The 18977-nt window shown below is 37.3% G+C and overlaps 1 protein-coding gene across 5 annotated transcripts in view; it reads left to right on the top strand.

Annotated features, from left to right (window-relative positions):
- The window catches only part of MARCHF6 (membrane associated ring-CH-type finger 6), a 58937-nt gene that overhangs the window by 14862 nt on the left and 25098 nt on the right, over positions 1-18977 (top strand). For 4 of the 5 annotated variants that reach the window (XM_036411067.2, XM_036411066.2, XM_036411062.2 and 1 more), the window contains exons 2-10: positions 3701-3797; positions 4581-4654; positions 7001-7144; positions 9486-9558; positions 10790-10958; positions 11579-11768; positions 12247-12308; positions 13027-13059; positions 14514-14565. In XM_036411067.2, the coding sequence (XP_036266960.1) occupies positions 3701-3797; positions 4581-4654; positions 7001-7144; positions 9486-9558; positions 10790-10958; positions 11579-11768; positions 12247-12308; positions 13027-13059; positions 14514-14565 (894 nt within the window). The remainder of the gene's footprint in view (positions 1-3700; positions 3798-4580; positions 4655-7000; positions 7145-9485; positions 9559-10789; positions 10959-11578; positions 11769-12246; positions 12309-13026; positions 13060-14513; positions 14566-18977) is intronic. The other variant, XM_036411064.2, reaches the window with a different exon arrangement.

Consider the following 18977-nt stretch of genomic DNA (forward strand, 5'->3'; position numbering starts at 1 on the left):
TTTTATCCAGTCCATTCTACCTCCCTCCCTTTGATCTCTGTGGACTTAACTTTATTTATTTATTTTTAATTTAATCTTTATTCAGATTATTACAATAGTTCCCCCCCCCCCCCCATGGCTCCCCTCCACCCAGTTCCCACCCCACCCTCTGCCCTTACATCGCCTGAACTATCCTCATCCATAAGTGTACAATTTTTGTCCAGTCTCTTCCTCCACCCCCATACTCCTTTCTCCCTGAGAATTATCAGTCCTCTCCCTTTCTATGTCCCTGATTCTATTATATTCACCAGTTTATTCTGTTCCTCAGATTTAAAAAAATATATATTTTTATTGATTTTTTACAGAGAGGAAGGGAGAGAGATAGAGAGCTAGAAACATCGATGAAAGAGAAACATTGACCAGCCGCCTCTTGCACACCCCCTACTGGGGATGTGCGCGCAACCAAGGTACATGCCCTTGACCGGAATCAAACCCGGGACCTTTCAGTCCACAGACCGACGCTCTACCACTGAGCCAAACCAGTTTCGGCTGTTCCTCAGATTTTTTTTTTTTTTTAAATATATTTTATTGATTTTACACAGAGAGGAATTGAGAGGGACAGAGAGACAGAAACGTCGATGAGAGAGAAACATCGACCAGCTGCCTCTTGCACACCCCCGACTGGGGATGTGCCCGCAACCCAGGCACATGCCCTTGATCGGAATCGAACCCGGGACCTTTCAGTCCACAGGCTGACGCTCTATCCACTGAGCCAAACGGGTCCCAGCTGTTCCTCAGATTTTTAATTCACTTGGTTTTTGGGTTCATTTGTTGATAGATATATATTTGTTGTTCATAATTTTCATCTTTACTTTTTTCTTCTTCCTCTTCTTAAAGAATAGCTTTCAGCATTTCATATAATATTGGTTTGGTGATGATGAACTCTTTTAGCTTTTTCTTATTTGTGAAGCTCTTTATCTGACTTTCTATTCTGAATTATAACTTTGCTGGGTATAGTAATCTTGGTTGTAGGTTCTTGCTATTCATCACTTTGAATATTTCTTGCCACTCCCGTCTGGCCTGCATAGTTTCTGTTGAGAAATCAGCTGACAAATGTATGGGTGCTCCCTTGTAGGTAATTAACTGTTTTTCTCTTGCTGCTTTTAATATTCTCTCTGTCTTTTGTCGTTGGCATTTTAATTATGATGTGTCTTGGTGTGGTCCTCTTTGGATTCCTTTTGTTTGGGGTTCCGAGCACTTCCTGGTCTTATAAGTCTATTTCTTTCACCAGATGGGGTAAGTTTTCAGTCACTGTTTCTTCAAATAGGTTTTCAAGTGTCTTGCTCTCTCTCGTCTTCTGGCACCCCCATAATTCTGATGTTGGTACTCTTGAAGTTGTCCCAGAGGCTTCTTAAAATATTTTCAACTTTTTGAATTCTTTTTCTTTTCCGGCTCAGTGTTTTTGCTTCTTTGTATTTCAAAACTTTGACTTGATTCTTGCGTTCCTCTAGTCTGCTGTTGGAACTATATAATATTTTTTATTTCAGTCAGTATATGTTTAATTTCTAGTTGGTCCTTTTTCATATCCTCAAGGGTCTGGCTAAATTTATCGGCTTTTTCTAGGAAATTCTTGAAAAACTTTATAACTGTGGTTTTGAATTCTATATCCAGTTGTTTATTTTCCTCCGTTTCTTTTGTTTGTGATCTGTTACTTTGTCTTTGCATTTTCGCTGCTTTCCTGAGTTGGTAGAGTAGCTTTGTTTGCTAGGTTTCCTATATGGCCCAGTGGGTCAGCCTCCCCGGTCACCTGAGGTGGACACACTTGGTGCACCTCTTTGTGGTCTGTGTGTACAACCTGTTGTAGTTAAGTCTTGACTGTTGTTTGTATCACTGGGAGGAATTGACCTCCAGACCAATTGGCTATGTGTATCAGCTGTGTCTATGTTGGGGGACCTGTGCTGGAGATAGCCTTATAGGACCAGACTTGCAAAATTGCAAAAGCCTTTGTGCTCAGCTTGGATGGGGTGGAATCTCAGAGCTGAGCAGACAGTCTTGGCTTCTCACCAACCCTGCCCTTGCACACGTGCCTCCAGACCTCTGCCTTCCGTACTCTCCTGAGTTTCCGCCTGACAGTCCAGATTCTCCAGGCTCGCCCGGAACTGGGGTTCAGTGCAATTGGAACTGGGGTTCAGTGCAGTCAGGAGCTTCCAACTCCCTTCAACTAGGGAGAGCTAACAGCAACCTCAGCAGTCAGTCATGCGCGCACTTGTGCGCACGCTGGCCTCCAGACCTCTGCCTGCCGCAGCTTCCGCTCCGAGTCTCTGTGTGCCTTTCTCTCTACCTGACAGTCCAGACTCCCCCCGTATGAGCCTGAGTCCACGGCGCTTCGCCCAGAACTGGGTTCAGTGCAGTTGGAACTGGGGTTCAGTGCAGTTGGAGGCTTCCTTCCCTCTCCCTCCAAGCACTCAGCCGCCCTTTCTCTCTATGTGTATCTCCATACCTCAGTCCTTTGCAGTTCCTCTGATTTCCCCTGTTCTTTCTTCTTTCCTTCTAGTTGTAGAATTTACACTCAGCCAGCTTTCCTGTGGTTCTGGGTGATGTCTATTCTGTCTTTTTAAAAATATATATATTTTATTGATTTTTTACAGAGAAGAAGAGAGAGACTGGTAGAGAGTTAGAAACATCCGTGAGAGAGAATCATCGATCAGCTGCCTCTTGCACACACTCTACTGGGGATGTCCCCGCAACCAAGGTACATGCCCTTGACCGGAATCGAACCTGAGACCTTTCGGTCCGCAGGCCAACACTCTATCCACTGAGCCAGACCAATTTCGGGCATTTTGTCTTTTAGTTGTAGTTTTGAAATTGTTGTGGAAGGCAGCAGTTTAGGTTTTTATCTATGCCGCCATCCTGGTTTCTCTGTGGACTTAACTTTAAACTGTTAGGACACTAATGGTGGCTTGATATTGCATATTTCCACTTAGCATTTATTATTTATGGAAGGAGTGAAGTTTTAAATAAAAACTTTTAAGTTTGATATACTCACAGAGCAAAGAAACAATTGACCTTCTTATATGTTAGGGAATTTTTAAGATACATACATATATAAATACACACACACACACAATTTTTAAGATATATACATATATACACATATATATTATACATTCATACACACACACACACACACACATACACACACACACACACACATACACTCTCTCTCTCACACACTCTAGAGGCCTAGTGCACAAAATTTGTGCCCGGGGGCGGGGGGTGTCCCTCAGCCCAGTCTGCACCTTCTCCAATCTGGGAATACCTCTCACAATCCAGGACTGCTGGCTCCCAACTCGCCTGCCTACCTGAGTGCGCCTAACAGCTTCTGCCTGCCAGCCTGATCAACGCCTAACTGCTCCCCTGCCAGCCTGATTGCCCCCAACTGCCCTCCCCTCAGTAAAATATGTTTTTGTTGATTTCAGAGAGGAACAGAAAAGTATAGAGGGATAGAAACATCAGTGGTGAGAGAGAATCATCTATCCGCTGCCTCCTGCACATCCCCTACTAGGCATCGAGCCCGCAACTCAGACATGTGCACTGACCAGGAATCGAATCGTGATATCCTGGTTCATAGGTCAACGCTCAACCACTGAGCCACACCTGCCAGGCATATTATTTTTTTAAATTATAACCAAAGATAACTCATTTTCCTTTTTATTAACAGACATTTGTAGAGTGTGTCGGTCAGAAGGAACACCTGAGAAACCTCTTTATCATCCTTGTGTATGTACTGGCAGTATTAAGTTTATTCATCAAGAATGGTGAGTCATCCTTCTGGAAAATCTTGTCTAAACTTCAGTTTTGTCATTATATATAAGGGGGATTGTTTGAATGAACTTTCTCTATAATTAGTTATTTAATTTTTTTTGGTGGAAATTTGGAAATTATCCATATTCCTTATTGCTGTGCTATGTAATTTGGAATATTGCTTTCCAGGTGTATGTGAATCCTGTTTATTTCTACCATGGAGGGCTTATTTTGTTCTTTGGAAGTATTAAAGTTTTCTAGTTTTGCTTGGCATGGTAATAGCTTACATTATGAAATACTTTGTACCAGGTAGTGCTCAGTGCTTTTCTCATTTAAGCCTTATAACAAAACCATGAGGTGGAGTTGTTGTTATTACGCAGCTGAAGAAATTGAAGCATACAAAGGTTAACTAGTCCTATGTCACATAGTCAGGAAGTTAGTGACAGATCAGGATTCAGACCTAGCCCTCAGGATAACAGTATTTTGATACCAGTATTAAAACTGGTGTTGATGTTTGGAGATTTTCTTATAATCAGTTAGTGTTGAGGATATTACAATTTAAATTAATCTAACCATTTTAATAGTTGATGTACATATTGGTTTTTTTTTAATCTCTATTGTTACTGTTCTCTACCTTAGAAGGCATCTGTTATTAAAAGTTTGGAATATTTTAAGATTGAAATTGTCAAAGCTTTATGAAATGTAACATTTTAATAAAATAGAACATTAGTTTTTAATGAAACCTTAAAGTTTTCTTGTTATAAATACTATACTTATGAATATATTTGTAATTGCAGCTTAGTTCAGTGGCTGAAACACAGTCGAAAAGAATACTGTGAATTATGCAAGCACAGATTTGCTTTCACACCAAGTAAGTTATTTTAGAAGTTTTCACTGCATTTTTGGGTAGTAACTGGCCACATGAAAGTGATTATTTTCAATTAGTTTTTCTTTGATAGTAATGGAAAGTATTGCGATAGCATTTTAGAAAATACTTTTAAAAATACATGTCTGTTGCTAATACATGAGAGATTGATTTAATTTGTGTTATATTTTTTATTGTGTTTTTTTTTTAAATTATGGAGAAGTTCAAATGTTTGCAAAGGTATAATGAGTCCACTTGTACCCATCAATCAGTTTGATCCATTTTCAACTAATGGTCTTTACATGACATGAATTATGTTAAAGCAAATGCCATTATTTATAACTTCACTGTTATACATTTTAGTATTTCTAAAAAGTAAGGATTTATTTTAAAAAAAAGATAACTGTGATAACATTATTCACCCAGCAGAATTAATAATGATGCCTTGGTTTTATCAAATATCATATCACTGTTCAAATTTGGGATATCTTTTGAGTTAAAAGTATGTACATTGGAATAATGATAATAAAGACAAAGTTTTAACTCATTTTTTTGAAATGTTTTTTAAGCTCAGTATTTTCTAAGCCTATACTAAATATTTTGCAGGTCTTTAAAATTTCAATTGCATTTTATAATTCTGTACCAGTTGGTATTTAATATTGTTCATTGTAAACAATGAGAACAGTGGTCACCAACCTTTCAGACCTCTCGGACCACATGTTGGTGACTGATGAATTAGAGGACTATATTGGCAAATTATTAAGGATATGAAGCATGATTTTTATTCTGGGATCTTAGTACATTGCCCTCCTCCCTCAAAGGTTTTTTTGTGTGTATGTTTTACGTTTTTTGTTTTTAAGTATCTTGAGCTGCTGAGTATAAATGCTGTGAATTAGTATTAGTTTTAATTCATTGGTTGATTCTTGTGTGTGTTCCCTGATCAGGGATTGAATTTGAAACCTTGGCATATCGGTTGGATGCTCTAACCAACTGAGCTATCCAACTGGGGCCAGAGTACAATTTATTAAAGTCATTACAGTTTAACTTTTGGAGCTTTATATTCATTACCATCAAAATGTCAATTCTGTTGTTTCATAATCTTTAATTTTTTGTAGGGTGTAAAAATTTAGCTGCTTAGCTATAGTAAATTGTAAGACTAAATAAATAACTTTATAAATGTAAGTTTTATTAGAAATACTTGTGAGCTTTTTTACTTTGAGGCATATAAATTTCCATTTTCGTTTGATAATTAGATGCTGTATTCTTTATCTTTCTCAGAAGCTTTTTACTGGTTTAATGACTTGTTATTATGTATAAATATCTTCTTAATGTAAGGATCTTTGTATGTTGTAAAAAATTGCTGTTTGTTAATTATTTCTTAATGTTTATGGATGAGAACAGTTTTGTTAGAGTGCTCTCATAAATTTTTAGACATTTAAAAAAGAACTTCATATATCATTCCTGTTTTGGCCTCACTGGAGAAAGAGGCAATCTGCTTCTGTGTTCTTTTGAAGATCCTGGTGGTGGAGCAGTGGTTTACTTTGGAAATCTTTCTAAAGCATCCATAGCACAGCCTCTTCTTTGAGTGTATTGAACGACATGTTATAGAGAGTGGGGAAGACCTTAATTTACCATTTGCAGTGTTAATTATTGTGCTAAAATAGAGAAATGGTTGGCTAACAAATGCCAGTTGTCATTTTGCTTCACACAAAATGGACCTGCAGATTGTTATGCCTTTTTTTTGTTTTTTGAATGTTTTGATTTTTTTAGAGTGAGAGGAAGAGACAGAGAGATAAAAACGTAGCTCTGCTGCCTCTTGCACTTCCCCTTTTGCGGACTGAGCTTGCAACCTGACCATGTACCCTGACTGGGAATCCAATTAGTGACCTCTTGGTGCATGGGATGACGCTCAATTCACCGAGTTACACTGGCAGGGGCCAGGTTGTTGTGTTTTTTAGTACTATTTCTAAGGCTTGTGTTTGGAAGGAGGGTTTATTCTTGATGACATGTCACTAGCTTCACCTTGTTCTCCTGTTCGCTTTATCTGATATTTTATAATCTGGGAAGCCAGTTATTCATATTGTTTGAATGCTAAAATATGTATACATTAGCTTTTCATGAAGTTCATGGCTGTGAATGAAAGATGCAGACTTCTTGAATCTTTTTCTGCTCAGAAGTATTTTTTGTTGGCTCTACTTAAATGTGGTATAAGTATTTGACTCATTTTTTATAGGAAAACATTTGTGTAATACAAATATTTAAACTTAGATAACTTTACATGCCTATTTTATATTTATGAATTAATCTACTTTTCAATCTTCATGAAATTATATGTAATTTTTTCTATAATAGTTTATTCTCCAGATATGCCTTCACGGCTTCCAATCCAAGACATATTTGCTGGACTGGTTACAAGTATTGGCACTGCAATACGATATTGGTTTCATTATACACTTGTGGCCTTTGCATGGTTGGGAGTTGTTCCTCTCACAGCATGTAAGTATTCATTCCTCTGTGGTTGGAATTAATTAAACATTGCAAAACTATTTAATATTATTGAGTAATATTAGATCATATTTTTGTTCGAATGATAATTATTTGATATTATTATGTCATATTAGTAAAGCCTTAGGAAACAATTCTCCTGAATTAAGTATTTTTCAATGAATGTATGAAAGGAAAATATAGCATAGTCTAATAGTGAGAGTTCATGAGAGTTGAAAAAGCAAAATCAATTTATAGTTGGAAGAAACTTGAATTTTATTTCTGGAAGTTCGTTAGAGCTTTCAAAGATTGTAAAAGATGGGTTTTCTTGAGATTTCCCCCCTTCTTTGAAAAGTCACTCACATGTTAAATGATCCTGAATAATTGGGAGGCTTTCTTTCAAATACAGGAGTGGTACACTAACTCTTCATTGATACTATTTGAGTTTTTCATTGTTCTTAAAGACATGGAGAGGGGTATACGGTGCTAGATTATATATATACACGATTTTTTGCGATCTTGAATGCAAACAAGATTTTTGAATAAATATAGTATTCTCAGATCTTCTTAAAATAAGATAAACTTACTCATTTATGAAAATGAATGTCTTGGGAGATATACCACATAGAGCACATGTGTCAAACACAAGGCCCGCGGGCCAAATCCGTCCCGCCAGGCCTTGCAATGTGGCCCGCACCGGGCTGTCATCACTGCACTCCGCTGCGTTTCCATCACAATGACAGTTTATGACTGTTCAGTAAACCATTTGGCCCGCGATTTAGGCTGGATTTTAGATTTTGGCCCCTTCTCTGATTGAGTTCGACACCCCTAACATAGAGTAAGCACTGTAGAAGTGTGAATGGATTAGTGAACTAGAAGATTGAGCAAGGAGTTCTGTAGGATGTAACTAAAAAAGACAAGAAGTTGAAAATATGAGGGGAAAAAGAGAGAGATGGAGGCTACATCAAGTTTTTTAGAATCTATCTAATAAGTAGTTCCAGAAGGTAAAAGAGATGATGTAAGAGGTAATGATAGACATCTTGGAGACTGAAAGAGAGAGAGCTGACCATGATAAAAGAAAGATACAATATAGTCTAAAGTTTTCCAGTTTTGAGTAGGGTGTTGTATAGATGTAATGCTTGTAGCTTATCCAACAAAGTAATGAAAATCAGACTAACATCAGACTTAAAATCAGCAAATATTTTGCTGAAGCTAGAAGGCAGCAGCAACTTGAAATTGAAGGAGACAAATTTCAAAATCTGACAATTTTTGAACCTAAAACCTACCCATAAATTATCAGATGGAAGGGCAATATACAGACATTTCAACAGATTCAAGGACTGAGAAAGTTTATTGCCTCAAACTATTTACGAAAAATGTGAGAATATACTTGCATAAAATGAGCAAGGCATCAAAGAGAAGTTGTGACCTACAGAGAAAAGAAGCAAGTATGTCTTACAGCTAAATCATAATTGTTAACCTATAGTCATTTTTAGGTAACAGAACTAAAATTCTAGATGATCCTAACGGGAGAAATTGTGAGGGGAGGATAGAAATGGGCACTTTTTAAGTTGTTTGTCGTATTTGTGAGAGGTTATAGATGTGCTACATGTAGATAGGAAAATATAGTGTAACTATACATTAAAAATGTAAGGTAACCAAATAGAGTGTAGGACTAGATTCACACCTGCATGGTTACCTGATTAACTGCAGAAGAGCCATCGCTCTTCATGGCATTGGAGCTTGTACTTATTGAAAACTTCTCTAAATTTAAAAAGTGTGTACTCCCAAAACTAAAACCCTTTAATTTCATGAGCAAACTCAATGAATTTTAGAATTCTAGGATAAAAAAAAATTCTCCATATTGTAATTTTGGAGGTATTTTTATTTTAGATTTTTTCCCCTCTTTCAGACATCTAAACTCATTCAATAAAAACAAGCAAGTGTGAATCTAGACTCTAAACTTTAAACATTTTTGAGTAACTTATTCTCTTCACTATCACTATTTTTATGCTTGACCATTAAACATTTTAAAACATTTATTGATGTTTTTAGAGGAAGAGAGAAAAAAAAATTCATCTGTTTTCACACCCTTTTATGCATTCATTGGTTGATTCCTGGATGTGCCTTGACCCGGGATTGAACCCATAGCCTTGACTCATTGGGATGATGCTACCCAGCCAGGACCTTGACCATTTAAAAAAAGTTTAATATTTTGAGACCCATCCTTGCAAAGACTAAATGTGTATTTTAGTGGCATTCATGGCATTCCACTTTACGTCCGTTGAATTGAACAACTGTGAGGTTGATGATGAGAACTGTAACTGTGTGCCATTGTGCCCTCTTTCGGTAGGCCGCATCTACAAGTGCTTGTTTACTGGCTCCGTGAGCTCACTACTGACACTGCCACTGGACATGCTGTCTACGTGAGTATGAACCTTGTAACAGTGGAAGGCTGCATAATGGTGTTTGTTTTTCTCCACGCTTTTATTTATTTTTAATCCTTACTCAAGGATATGCTCTTTGATTTTTAGGAAGAGGGACAGGGAGAGAGTGAGAGAGATTGATGTGAGAGGGAAACATTGATTGGTTGCCTCCTGCATGTGGTTCAGGATTAAACCTGCAACCTAGGTATGTGCCCTCACTGGGAATCGATCCCTTGACCTTTAGGGTATGGGATGATGTTCCAGGTGAGCCACACTGGCCTGGGCTGCTCCACATGTTTATTTTTGTTATAATTTGAGAAGTTTTTCAGTTTCAAAGACAAATAATAATTTCTACAGTAGAAGTAGCTGACATGTATATATACATATGTGCTGTTTGTTTTAAAATATACCTGTCTTAAAAAGAACTGATTTGGCCGGGACCGGTTTGGCTCAATGGATAGAGCGTCGGCTTGGGGACTGAAAGGCCCTGGGTTCGATTCTGGTCAAGGGCATGTACCTTGGTTGCGGGCATATCCCCAGTAGGGGGTGTGCAAGAGGCAGCTGATCGATGACTCTCTCTCATTGATGTTTTTAACTCTCTTATCTCTCTCCCTTCCTCTCTGTACAAAAATCAATAAAATATATTTAAAAAAAAAACAAAACTGTTTGTAATGGTGGGACAGCTTGTTACATAGGCTATGTCGTGCATTGTAGTATATATACAATTATGTTCACATGCTGAAAATTCATTTAAGTAGGTTTTTGCAGTATAGACATTTGAATTCAAATTTATTTTTAAAATGTTTCTTGTGATTATCAGTGTCTGGACTCTAAAAAAAGTCTTCACTGTAGTTTTTTTACTGTATCTTATCTTGACATTAAGCATTGTAATTGAATTTTCTTGGGAAAGACAGATGTGTTTTATTTATTACTGATGTCAGAATTAGAAATGCTATAAATTATTAACAATATCAAGAATATTAGAATATTAAGCCTGCAAAAAATAATACTTATATATGCTAAATCTTCTTTTGTGCCAACTGCCCTTTGTAATTATTTTTGAGAAACTGATTTTCATCCAGAAAATTATGAGTTTTCTGGCTGCTTTTTTCCTGAGAGTTTAATATAAGATGAACTGTTGTTATCTTGGGTTTCTTTGGTTTCCTTAGGTGTTCTTTGGAGTAATTCCATATATATATATTTATTTATTTTATTTTATTTTTTTTACTAGGGACAACTTATTGGCAGATTGTTTGCAGGGTTGTTTTGTGGTGACGTGCACATTGTGTGCGTTCATCAGCCTGGTGTGGTTGCGAGAGCAGATTGTCCATGGGGGAGCACCAATTTGGTTGGATCATGCTGTTCCACCCTTCAATGCTGCTGGACACCACCAAAATGAGGTAACTCCCCACTTCCTTTGATTCTTTTTACTGGGACAGGACATGAGAGTTGTTGTCACCCTCTAAGACCCAAGCCCTTGACTCCCATGCCCCTCTTGCAAAGCACAGTAAAAAGGAGTGGGAGAAGATTAAGGAAGATGTGAAAAATCAAAAGAATGCTGTTGTGACTTGGCCTCTTAATTTTCTAGCAAGCTTGGATGCAATATTGGGGGTATACTAAAGTTTTATATTTGTAAGTGTATAAACAAATAAATAGATGCATAAATAAATACATTTTTATTCCTGAGGGGCCATTAAAGACGGGAATTGTCTTTTAAAGAAGGATTATGTTTGGAATGATGTATTCAAGATAGCCATATTATTAATCCATTATCTATAATGCTTTATGAAATGGTAATCCTTAAATTATACTGAATGAATATATACACTGTGAAATGAATTTATATCCTTATATACCAAATTGATCCAAAATAAAATACATTTGACTTTGAGAGGTGCATTTTGGAATTTCAGTATTTTGAGCTTTGCTATTTTGTTTTTTTAGAAGGAAGATCTAGATTTAGAAATAGAGCAGAACTGAAGTAAGTTAGCTAAATGTCTGTACTCTTCTGTGATTTTAGGCTCCCGCGGGAGGAAATGGTGCTGAAAATGTTGCCCCTGACCAGCCTGCCAACCCACCAGCTGAGAATGCAGTGGTGGGGGAAAACCCAGATGCTCAGGATGATCAGGCGGAAGAAGAGGAGGAAGAGAACGAGGAGGAAGATGAGGCAGGCGGGGAAGATGCAGCGGATGCCAACAACGGGGCCCAGGGTAATGGCTGCTCATTTGTCCTTATCACATCTTCTCCACCATGAGTCCATTACCAACTTACCTTGGGGGGACGAATGGAGTTTTCACAATCTAATTGGTTTAAAATTATATTTTTAATTTGTCTTTATTTTGGCAAAGTTGGCTGTATGGATATACGTATGCATATTTTTTTTTCTGTGAAGCAGGGCGCATTTTGTGGTTTAAAAGCCTATGTTCAGGACTTTTATAGGATGGGTAGGAAGAAATTATTTGTAAGTTGGTGTAGATCCTAGGTTTTTTTTTAACTTTTAAAGGAATTTGATAAAAATTTATCTTTTTTCTTATTTATTGCCTAATAAGTAAATACTCATATGAGAAAATTTTAAATGTGGTTTAGCTTCTCAACAACAGTTTACAAAACACCAAATTAAAAGGGTGCATTTTATTATCTATTGTTCAAGTTATGTCAGTAATCTTTGAACTGCAATTTTATTTCTAGATGACATGAACTGGAATGCTTTAGAATGGGACAGAGCTGCAGAAGAGCTTACATGGGAAAGAGTGAGTAAGACTTCTATCAAACATCAGTGTTTTAATTCTATAGTTATGTTTGATTTAAAACTTTAATAGATCTTTAATTTCTAGATAAAATTAAGTGATGTTTTATTTGTACTGAAAATGATAACTATTTTTCTGTCTTCTGGTTTTTAAAACAAACCTTGCTTTACTTAGGGAATATTTAGCCTGAAATTCATTTGACAATATAGTTGTATCATGAAGTCTTGACTGGCTCCATAGCTAATATAAGGATGAAACCAAAAATGTTTTTTTTTTTTAAAAAAAATTCAAAACCATGATTTGGAATAAAAGGAAACCCAAAATACAAAACTTCCATAAACAGTTTTTTATTCTCTGAAAATGGTAGTCTATATTGGAAAGTAGTGGGTAAGGATTTTGTTTAATGATATTGAAAGGGCCCTAGCTGGTTTGGCTCAGGGGATAGAGCGTCAGCCTGCAGACTGAAGGGTCCTGGGTACGATTCTAGTCAAGGATACTGGGTTGTGGGCTTGATCTCCAGTAGGGGACACGTGGGAGGCAGCTGATCAATGACTCTATCTCATCATTGATGTTTCTAACTCTCCCTTCTCCCCTCCTCTCTGAAATCAATAAAACATGTTTTAAAAAAATAAAGATATTGAAAGGAAAATGAGCCATTTTAATAAATAGAATTATAAAACCTGTTTTATCTTGAATTAATGCCTATTATTATTCATTTTAGATGCTAGGACTTGATGGATCACTAGTTTTTCTAGTAAGTAAAGCTAACATTTTTAAAAAAATAATAGAACTGTGACTTATTTGTCTTAGTGATTCAGTTGAGGTAGGAGTTATACTGAGAGATGCATCTGGTGGTAATTCACAAATTACTGAGAATATGATGTTACTGAGTTCTGTTCAAAGTTTGATCACAATCAGTATAGAAGGTATTATCAATACATACTCATTTATCTCTTACCTCATCAGTCCTTCATAGATGAGTCCTAGAAGTTAGGCAATGGTGTTGACAAAAGTGCATTCTACTTATTGGGAAAAATATTTATAGGATGACTTCATTCATGGAAAGATATTTTAGTATCTAACGTGCCAATTATTGTGATAGTTACTGGGAGGTTCAGAGATGAATGAAATAGGATCCCTGTTCTCAAAGATGCTTTATAGTTAGTAGAAATGACACATGAATAAGAAACTTCAGAGGTACTACATGGCAAAGACTTGGTTACAGAAGGTGTGCATTAGAGATACAGAAGAGGCCTTGGTTGGGTGTTTTTATTGGAGTTTGTCAGCAGGAAATTTTTAAATAAGATAAGTTAGAGGTTGAGGCACAGAAGATATAGGGGATAAGTACAGTTTGGGAGCCTTTAAGGCAGAGAAAAGCTGAAAGAATTCAAGTGATATAAGCTGACATGGTGAATAGGAATGTACCAGTCATCTTTTAGATAAACTAATCATCTTGTTTGCCATTTGGATTGTAGCAGATTGGGATATTCTTTCCTGATGAGAATACCTTTCTAAGAAGAAAGTCTTTCAGCGTTGGCACTTTTTGGAAGGATCATTTAACTTAATGGGGGAGGAGCGGTGGGCCTAGACAAATGGGCTTGGTCTTTCTAGTGTCAGCAAGGAGTGTAAAGTATATGTGTCATGCCTGGAGATGATAGCAGTCATCTTGGAGGTGATAATACGTAACTGTGGAAGTGGATCAGTGGCCACGTGAGAATGAGTATTCTGAGGCATCAACAGAGAAAGACAGGACACCATGAGGAGATAAAAGTGACCTTACAGGAGTCTGGAGAACAAAATGGACAGTGAAAAAGCACTCTATTTTTCCATTAACATGTTGTTGGGAATTAATGGGTTTTCTAATTTTTCTCCACTTGGAATTTTTCAGTGTCATTTGATTTAATGCAGTCTGGAAGTTATTTATGAGAATCCGTGTAGTTTGTAGTGAATTATTAATTTCTGAAGAGGAAATGTTTATAGATTAACTTCTTTGATTTTTTCCCCCCTACATGTAACATCATGAACTTGAGTTTTATTAGATTTATTTTTATGAGCTATCTAATGAAAAATTTAAAGTTGTACATAATTTTTAGAATGAAATCTCAATTGTAGAGTGAATCTTTCAGTCTTCTAATTGAATAAGTGGAGTAGTCTAAACATATATCAAGTAGGAATTGAATATGTTTTATTAATGTTCTTTTCCTTTAGGAACATGTCTTCTGGGTGGTGTCTTTAAACACACTGTTCATTCTTGTTTTTGGTAAGTGGTGTTTATGCATTTGTTTATTGTATTATGGCACTTTAGTTTTCTAGGAGTCTTCTTATATAGGTTTTAGTTTTATTTTTAAACAGGAATATATGAAATAGTTTTAGATAGTAATCTGTATAGGAATCCTATATAGATGCCTTCTTTCCTAAGCAATAGTGACTTCAATAACTGAAGCCTACCATCTGTTTCAGTTGGGCATTTCTGACTCTTTGTAGGAGCTAATTTTACTAGTAGACTTACTTGAGAATATACAGTATTCTACCTCTGGAATTAACTTTTTGCTAATTATCTGCGTGTGCTTCCCTATGGGAGAAGATCTTATTGCCATCTGTCAAGGCCTTATCAGAGACCCTACTTGGGAGTTGTCACCAGAGATGGATGTAGGCTAGAGCGAAGACAGTGACCCTTCCCCAACTCTGAATTCCCCTTCGAACCAGATTCCAGTAAATGCAAAATCACTTTCAAGACACTTTCACAACTACAGCTGTGAGGGTTCTATGGCAATAAACACAAATCCCTCCTGTTGAGTGTAATTAGAGAGAAAGGAAGGCAGGGCTGAGAAAGTGCAGTTGCCAGATTTTTCTGCTTTGGGAAAGATAAGGTAAACTGAATCAAGTAAACCAAGACCTTAAATTCAATTCCTGTATCTCTCAAGGAAGAGAAGATAAGAGTTTGATAAAATCAGGTTATTGCTGGCTGGACTATGATTTGTGGAGAGACCTTAGAGCAGTGGTCACCATATGGTGGTCTGCGGACCATTGGTAGTCCATGAAGTCTGAAAGATTGGTGACTTGCTTTAGAGTACAGATCTCTCCTTAGGGGTGATCTTTGAGAAATTCCTTCTTTTAATGCATATGAATTACCCCTCAGTTCTACTGAGGAGGGAGGGTTACATTGAATTCCAAGTTATTTGCTTTGTGTTGTGGACCACTTTGTGACATAGAAAGCAGTTCTCTTCAATAGGAAGGAAGCCATATGGTCAAAAAGACACTGAACATGGCCCTGGCCAGTGTGGCTTAGTTGGTTGGATGTCATCTTGTCCACCAGAAGGTCACGGGTTTTATTCCTGTTCAGGGCACATGACCAGGTTGTGGGCCTGATCCCCAGTAGGGGGCATGCAAGTGGCAGTTGATCAATGATCGATGTTTGGCTCTCACATTGATGTTTCTCTCTCCCCCTCTATTTTCTTCTCTAAAAAAAAATCAATAAATGATACTGGATATGTAAATTGAGGATGAGATGAAATTAATTTCTGAGTATTATCAGTAAAGAACAAAAGAAAATTACAGGTAGCTTGTTAAATATCTTGATTAAAAAGATGGCACAAATTAACAGGAAGCTCATTTTTTTGTTGTTTCCCCTTGAATAGGAGGGTAAAAAATATGCCTGAAGATTATTCTGCATTTATTTTTTTATATGTAAAATTATATTCACTTTTTTAGTATAATGAACTCATGGATTTGTATATATTCAGTATGTTTCCACCAGAATGTGAAACTGTTTTCATCTTGACCAAGTTCTTTTAAAAATTATTTATTTTTTAATTTTCTTTATTAAGGTATTACATGTGTCCTTATCTCCCCCTTACCCTTTCACCTTCCCTCCCCTGCTCCCCCAGCTCATGCCCTCACTCTCCTCTGGTGTCTGTGACCACCGGTTAGGCTTATATGCATGCAAACAAGTTCTGTGATTGATTTCTCCCTCTTACCCCACCTTCCCCTTCCTTCCCTCTGAGGTTTGACAATCTGATCGATGCTTATTATCTATGGATCTGTTTTTGTTCATCAGTTTATGTTGTCCATTATATTCCACAAGTGAATGAGATCATGTGATATTTATCTTTCTCTGACTGACTCTGAGCTTAGCATAATGTTCTTCAGGTCCATCCATGCTGTTGCAAATGGTAGGAGTTCCTTCCTTTTTATAGAAGCATTGTATTCCATTGTATAGATGTATCACAGTGTTTTAACCACTCTTCTGCTGATGGGCACTTAGGCTATTTCAAAATCTTATTGTAAATTGTGCTGCTATTTTGAACATAGGAGTGCATATAGCCTTTCTGATTGGTGTTTCTAGTTTCTTGGGATATCAAGTTTTGAGAGAAAAAGTGATCTGTAGAATTTAGTCTTTGATCTTGCAAAAAAAACCTTAATGCTAAGTTAATGTTTAAAGAAACAAGTCATCTTTAAATCTGAATTAGAGAAATAAGAATTCTTTTTAAAAAAAAATATATTTTATTGATTTTGTACAGAGAGGAAGGGAGAGAGAGACAGAGAGTTAGAAACATCGATGAGAGAGAGTCATCCATCAGCTGCCTCCTGCACACCCCCTACTGGGGATATGCCCACAACCAAGGTACATGCCTTTGACCGGAATCGAACCCGGGACCCTTCAGTCCCCAAGCCGATGCTCTATCTATTGAGCCAAACCGGTCTTGGCAAAATAAGAATTCTTATTCATAGAAAGGAAATAGCATCTAAGTAAATATTTTTCTAATCCAATCTCCTACACTTATATATAAGTTTATATGAAAAAAATGTTTAGTACACTTATATAACACTAGAAGCCCGATGCACGAAATTCGTGAAAGAGTAGGCCTTCCTTCCCCTGGCTGCTGGCATTGGCTTCTTTCTGGTTGCTGGCACCCAGGACTTGGGCTTCCCTCACAGAGGGAGGCCCCACCCACCTGCTGCAGCCTACCTGTTAGTGGCTTGGATTTCCTTCTTTGGGTCAATCATGGAGGTCCACGCCCCCACGTCCCCTCCTTCCCCCCGATTGATTGCCCCGCCAGCCGGTGGCCTGGGCCTCCCTCTGCAGGGTGATCATGCAGTGATGACCAGGCCCCTGCCCAATTGCATCACACTCGCCATGGCTGGCTAGGTACCAGTGGGTGTCGTAACATGATCCCGGATAGTCACCGGGATGGTCATTCTGCTGTTCGGCCATTTGGTTGATTTGTATATTATGCTTTTATTATAATGGAAGTCAATTAGCATATCCTTTCCTTATGGGCTGTGGGCTCCACCATCTTTGTGAGGGCGTGATGGTCAATTAGCATATTCCCTCTTTATTAGATAGGATAATGCCATTGTCACACTTTAGAGAAATCAGTAGTAGTTAATATTTCTTAGTAATCCAACATAGTAAAAGTTTCTTGATTGTTAGTTCTTAAATGTCACTTTATAGTTGGCTTGTTTGAATGAGGATTCAGATAAGGTCCAGACATTACTTTTGGTTATTAATCCTTTGATCTAAAATATTCTTCTGCTTAATCCACTTTTTTGCCATTGATTTGTTGAAGAGACTTAGGTCATCTGTCCTGTAAGTGCCTCATGTTCTATATTTGTCCAACTGCTCCCTGATAATGTCTGTTCCCTTGTTTCTTTGTCTCCAAGGGCCTGATTAGATTCAGGTTCAATGTTTGGGACAGATCCTTCACTGGTTGTGTTTTGCCTAGTAATACGACATATCAGAAGATAGATGATGTCTGGTTCTCCACCTTTCAATTGGCTCAGGTGATAGCATGTTGAAGTCTTTATTGTTAGGTTTCATTTTTCCCTTAACCATCAGAAAGTAATGTCAGGGGGTGGTATTTTAGCATCATGCAAATCTAGCATTTCCAAGATAATTTCACCTAATGATTTCATTGTCTCGTGATGATACTTGCCTGAAATAATTTATTAGTCATTACAAAATGATTCTTTTCAAATTGTTCTTTTTTACATTTATTGGATGGATTTTCTATAAAGAAGAACTTATTTATCAGCTATAGCTATTTAATTAACCTGAACTTGTTGGTTCAGAAGCAGCAGGACAGATGTGCAGCTCTTTTCTTTATCAGTTTTCAGGGTAAGGAATTGATGAGCCCCCTATTTTCATTGGTGATAAAAATGTTTTCTGTGATATTGCTTTTTTCCCTTTTGTTTTTGATTTTGGCCTACCACTTTTTGAGTGTAATGAACTCATGGATTTGTGTATACTCATCGTGTTTCCACCAGTTTGGGTCATTATTCTTTTTGATGCTCATATCTTCTCTTTTTTTTAGAAATTTATTTTGTACAGTTTTGGATGTCAGAATTTATTTTATTATTAATTAATTTATTTTTAACCATCACTCAAGGATATTTTTCCATTGATTTTAGAGAGAGTGGAAGACAGAGGGAAAGACAGAAAAATATTAATGTGAGAGAACACATCATCAATTGGTTGCCTCCTGCACACAGCCCTGGGCTTGGGCCAGGGCCAGGGCCAGGGCCAGGGAGGAACTTGCAACAGAGGTACGTGTCCTTGACTGGAATTGAATCCAGGACCTTCAGGTCCACACGCTGACACTCTATGCACTTAGTCAAACTTGCCAAGGCGGTACTCATATCTTTTCATTGGCCCATGAGACCCTCTTCACA

Source organism: Pipistrellus kuhlii, unplaced genomic scaffold (assembly GCF_014108245.1).
Source record: "Pipistrellus kuhlii isolate mPipKuh1 unplaced genomic scaffold, mPipKuh1.p scaffold_m20_p_4, whole genome shotgun sequence".
Classification (NCBI taxonomy): domain Eukaryota; kingdom Metazoa; phylum Chordata; class Mammalia; order Chiroptera; family Vespertilionidae; genus Pipistrellus; species Pipistrellus kuhlii.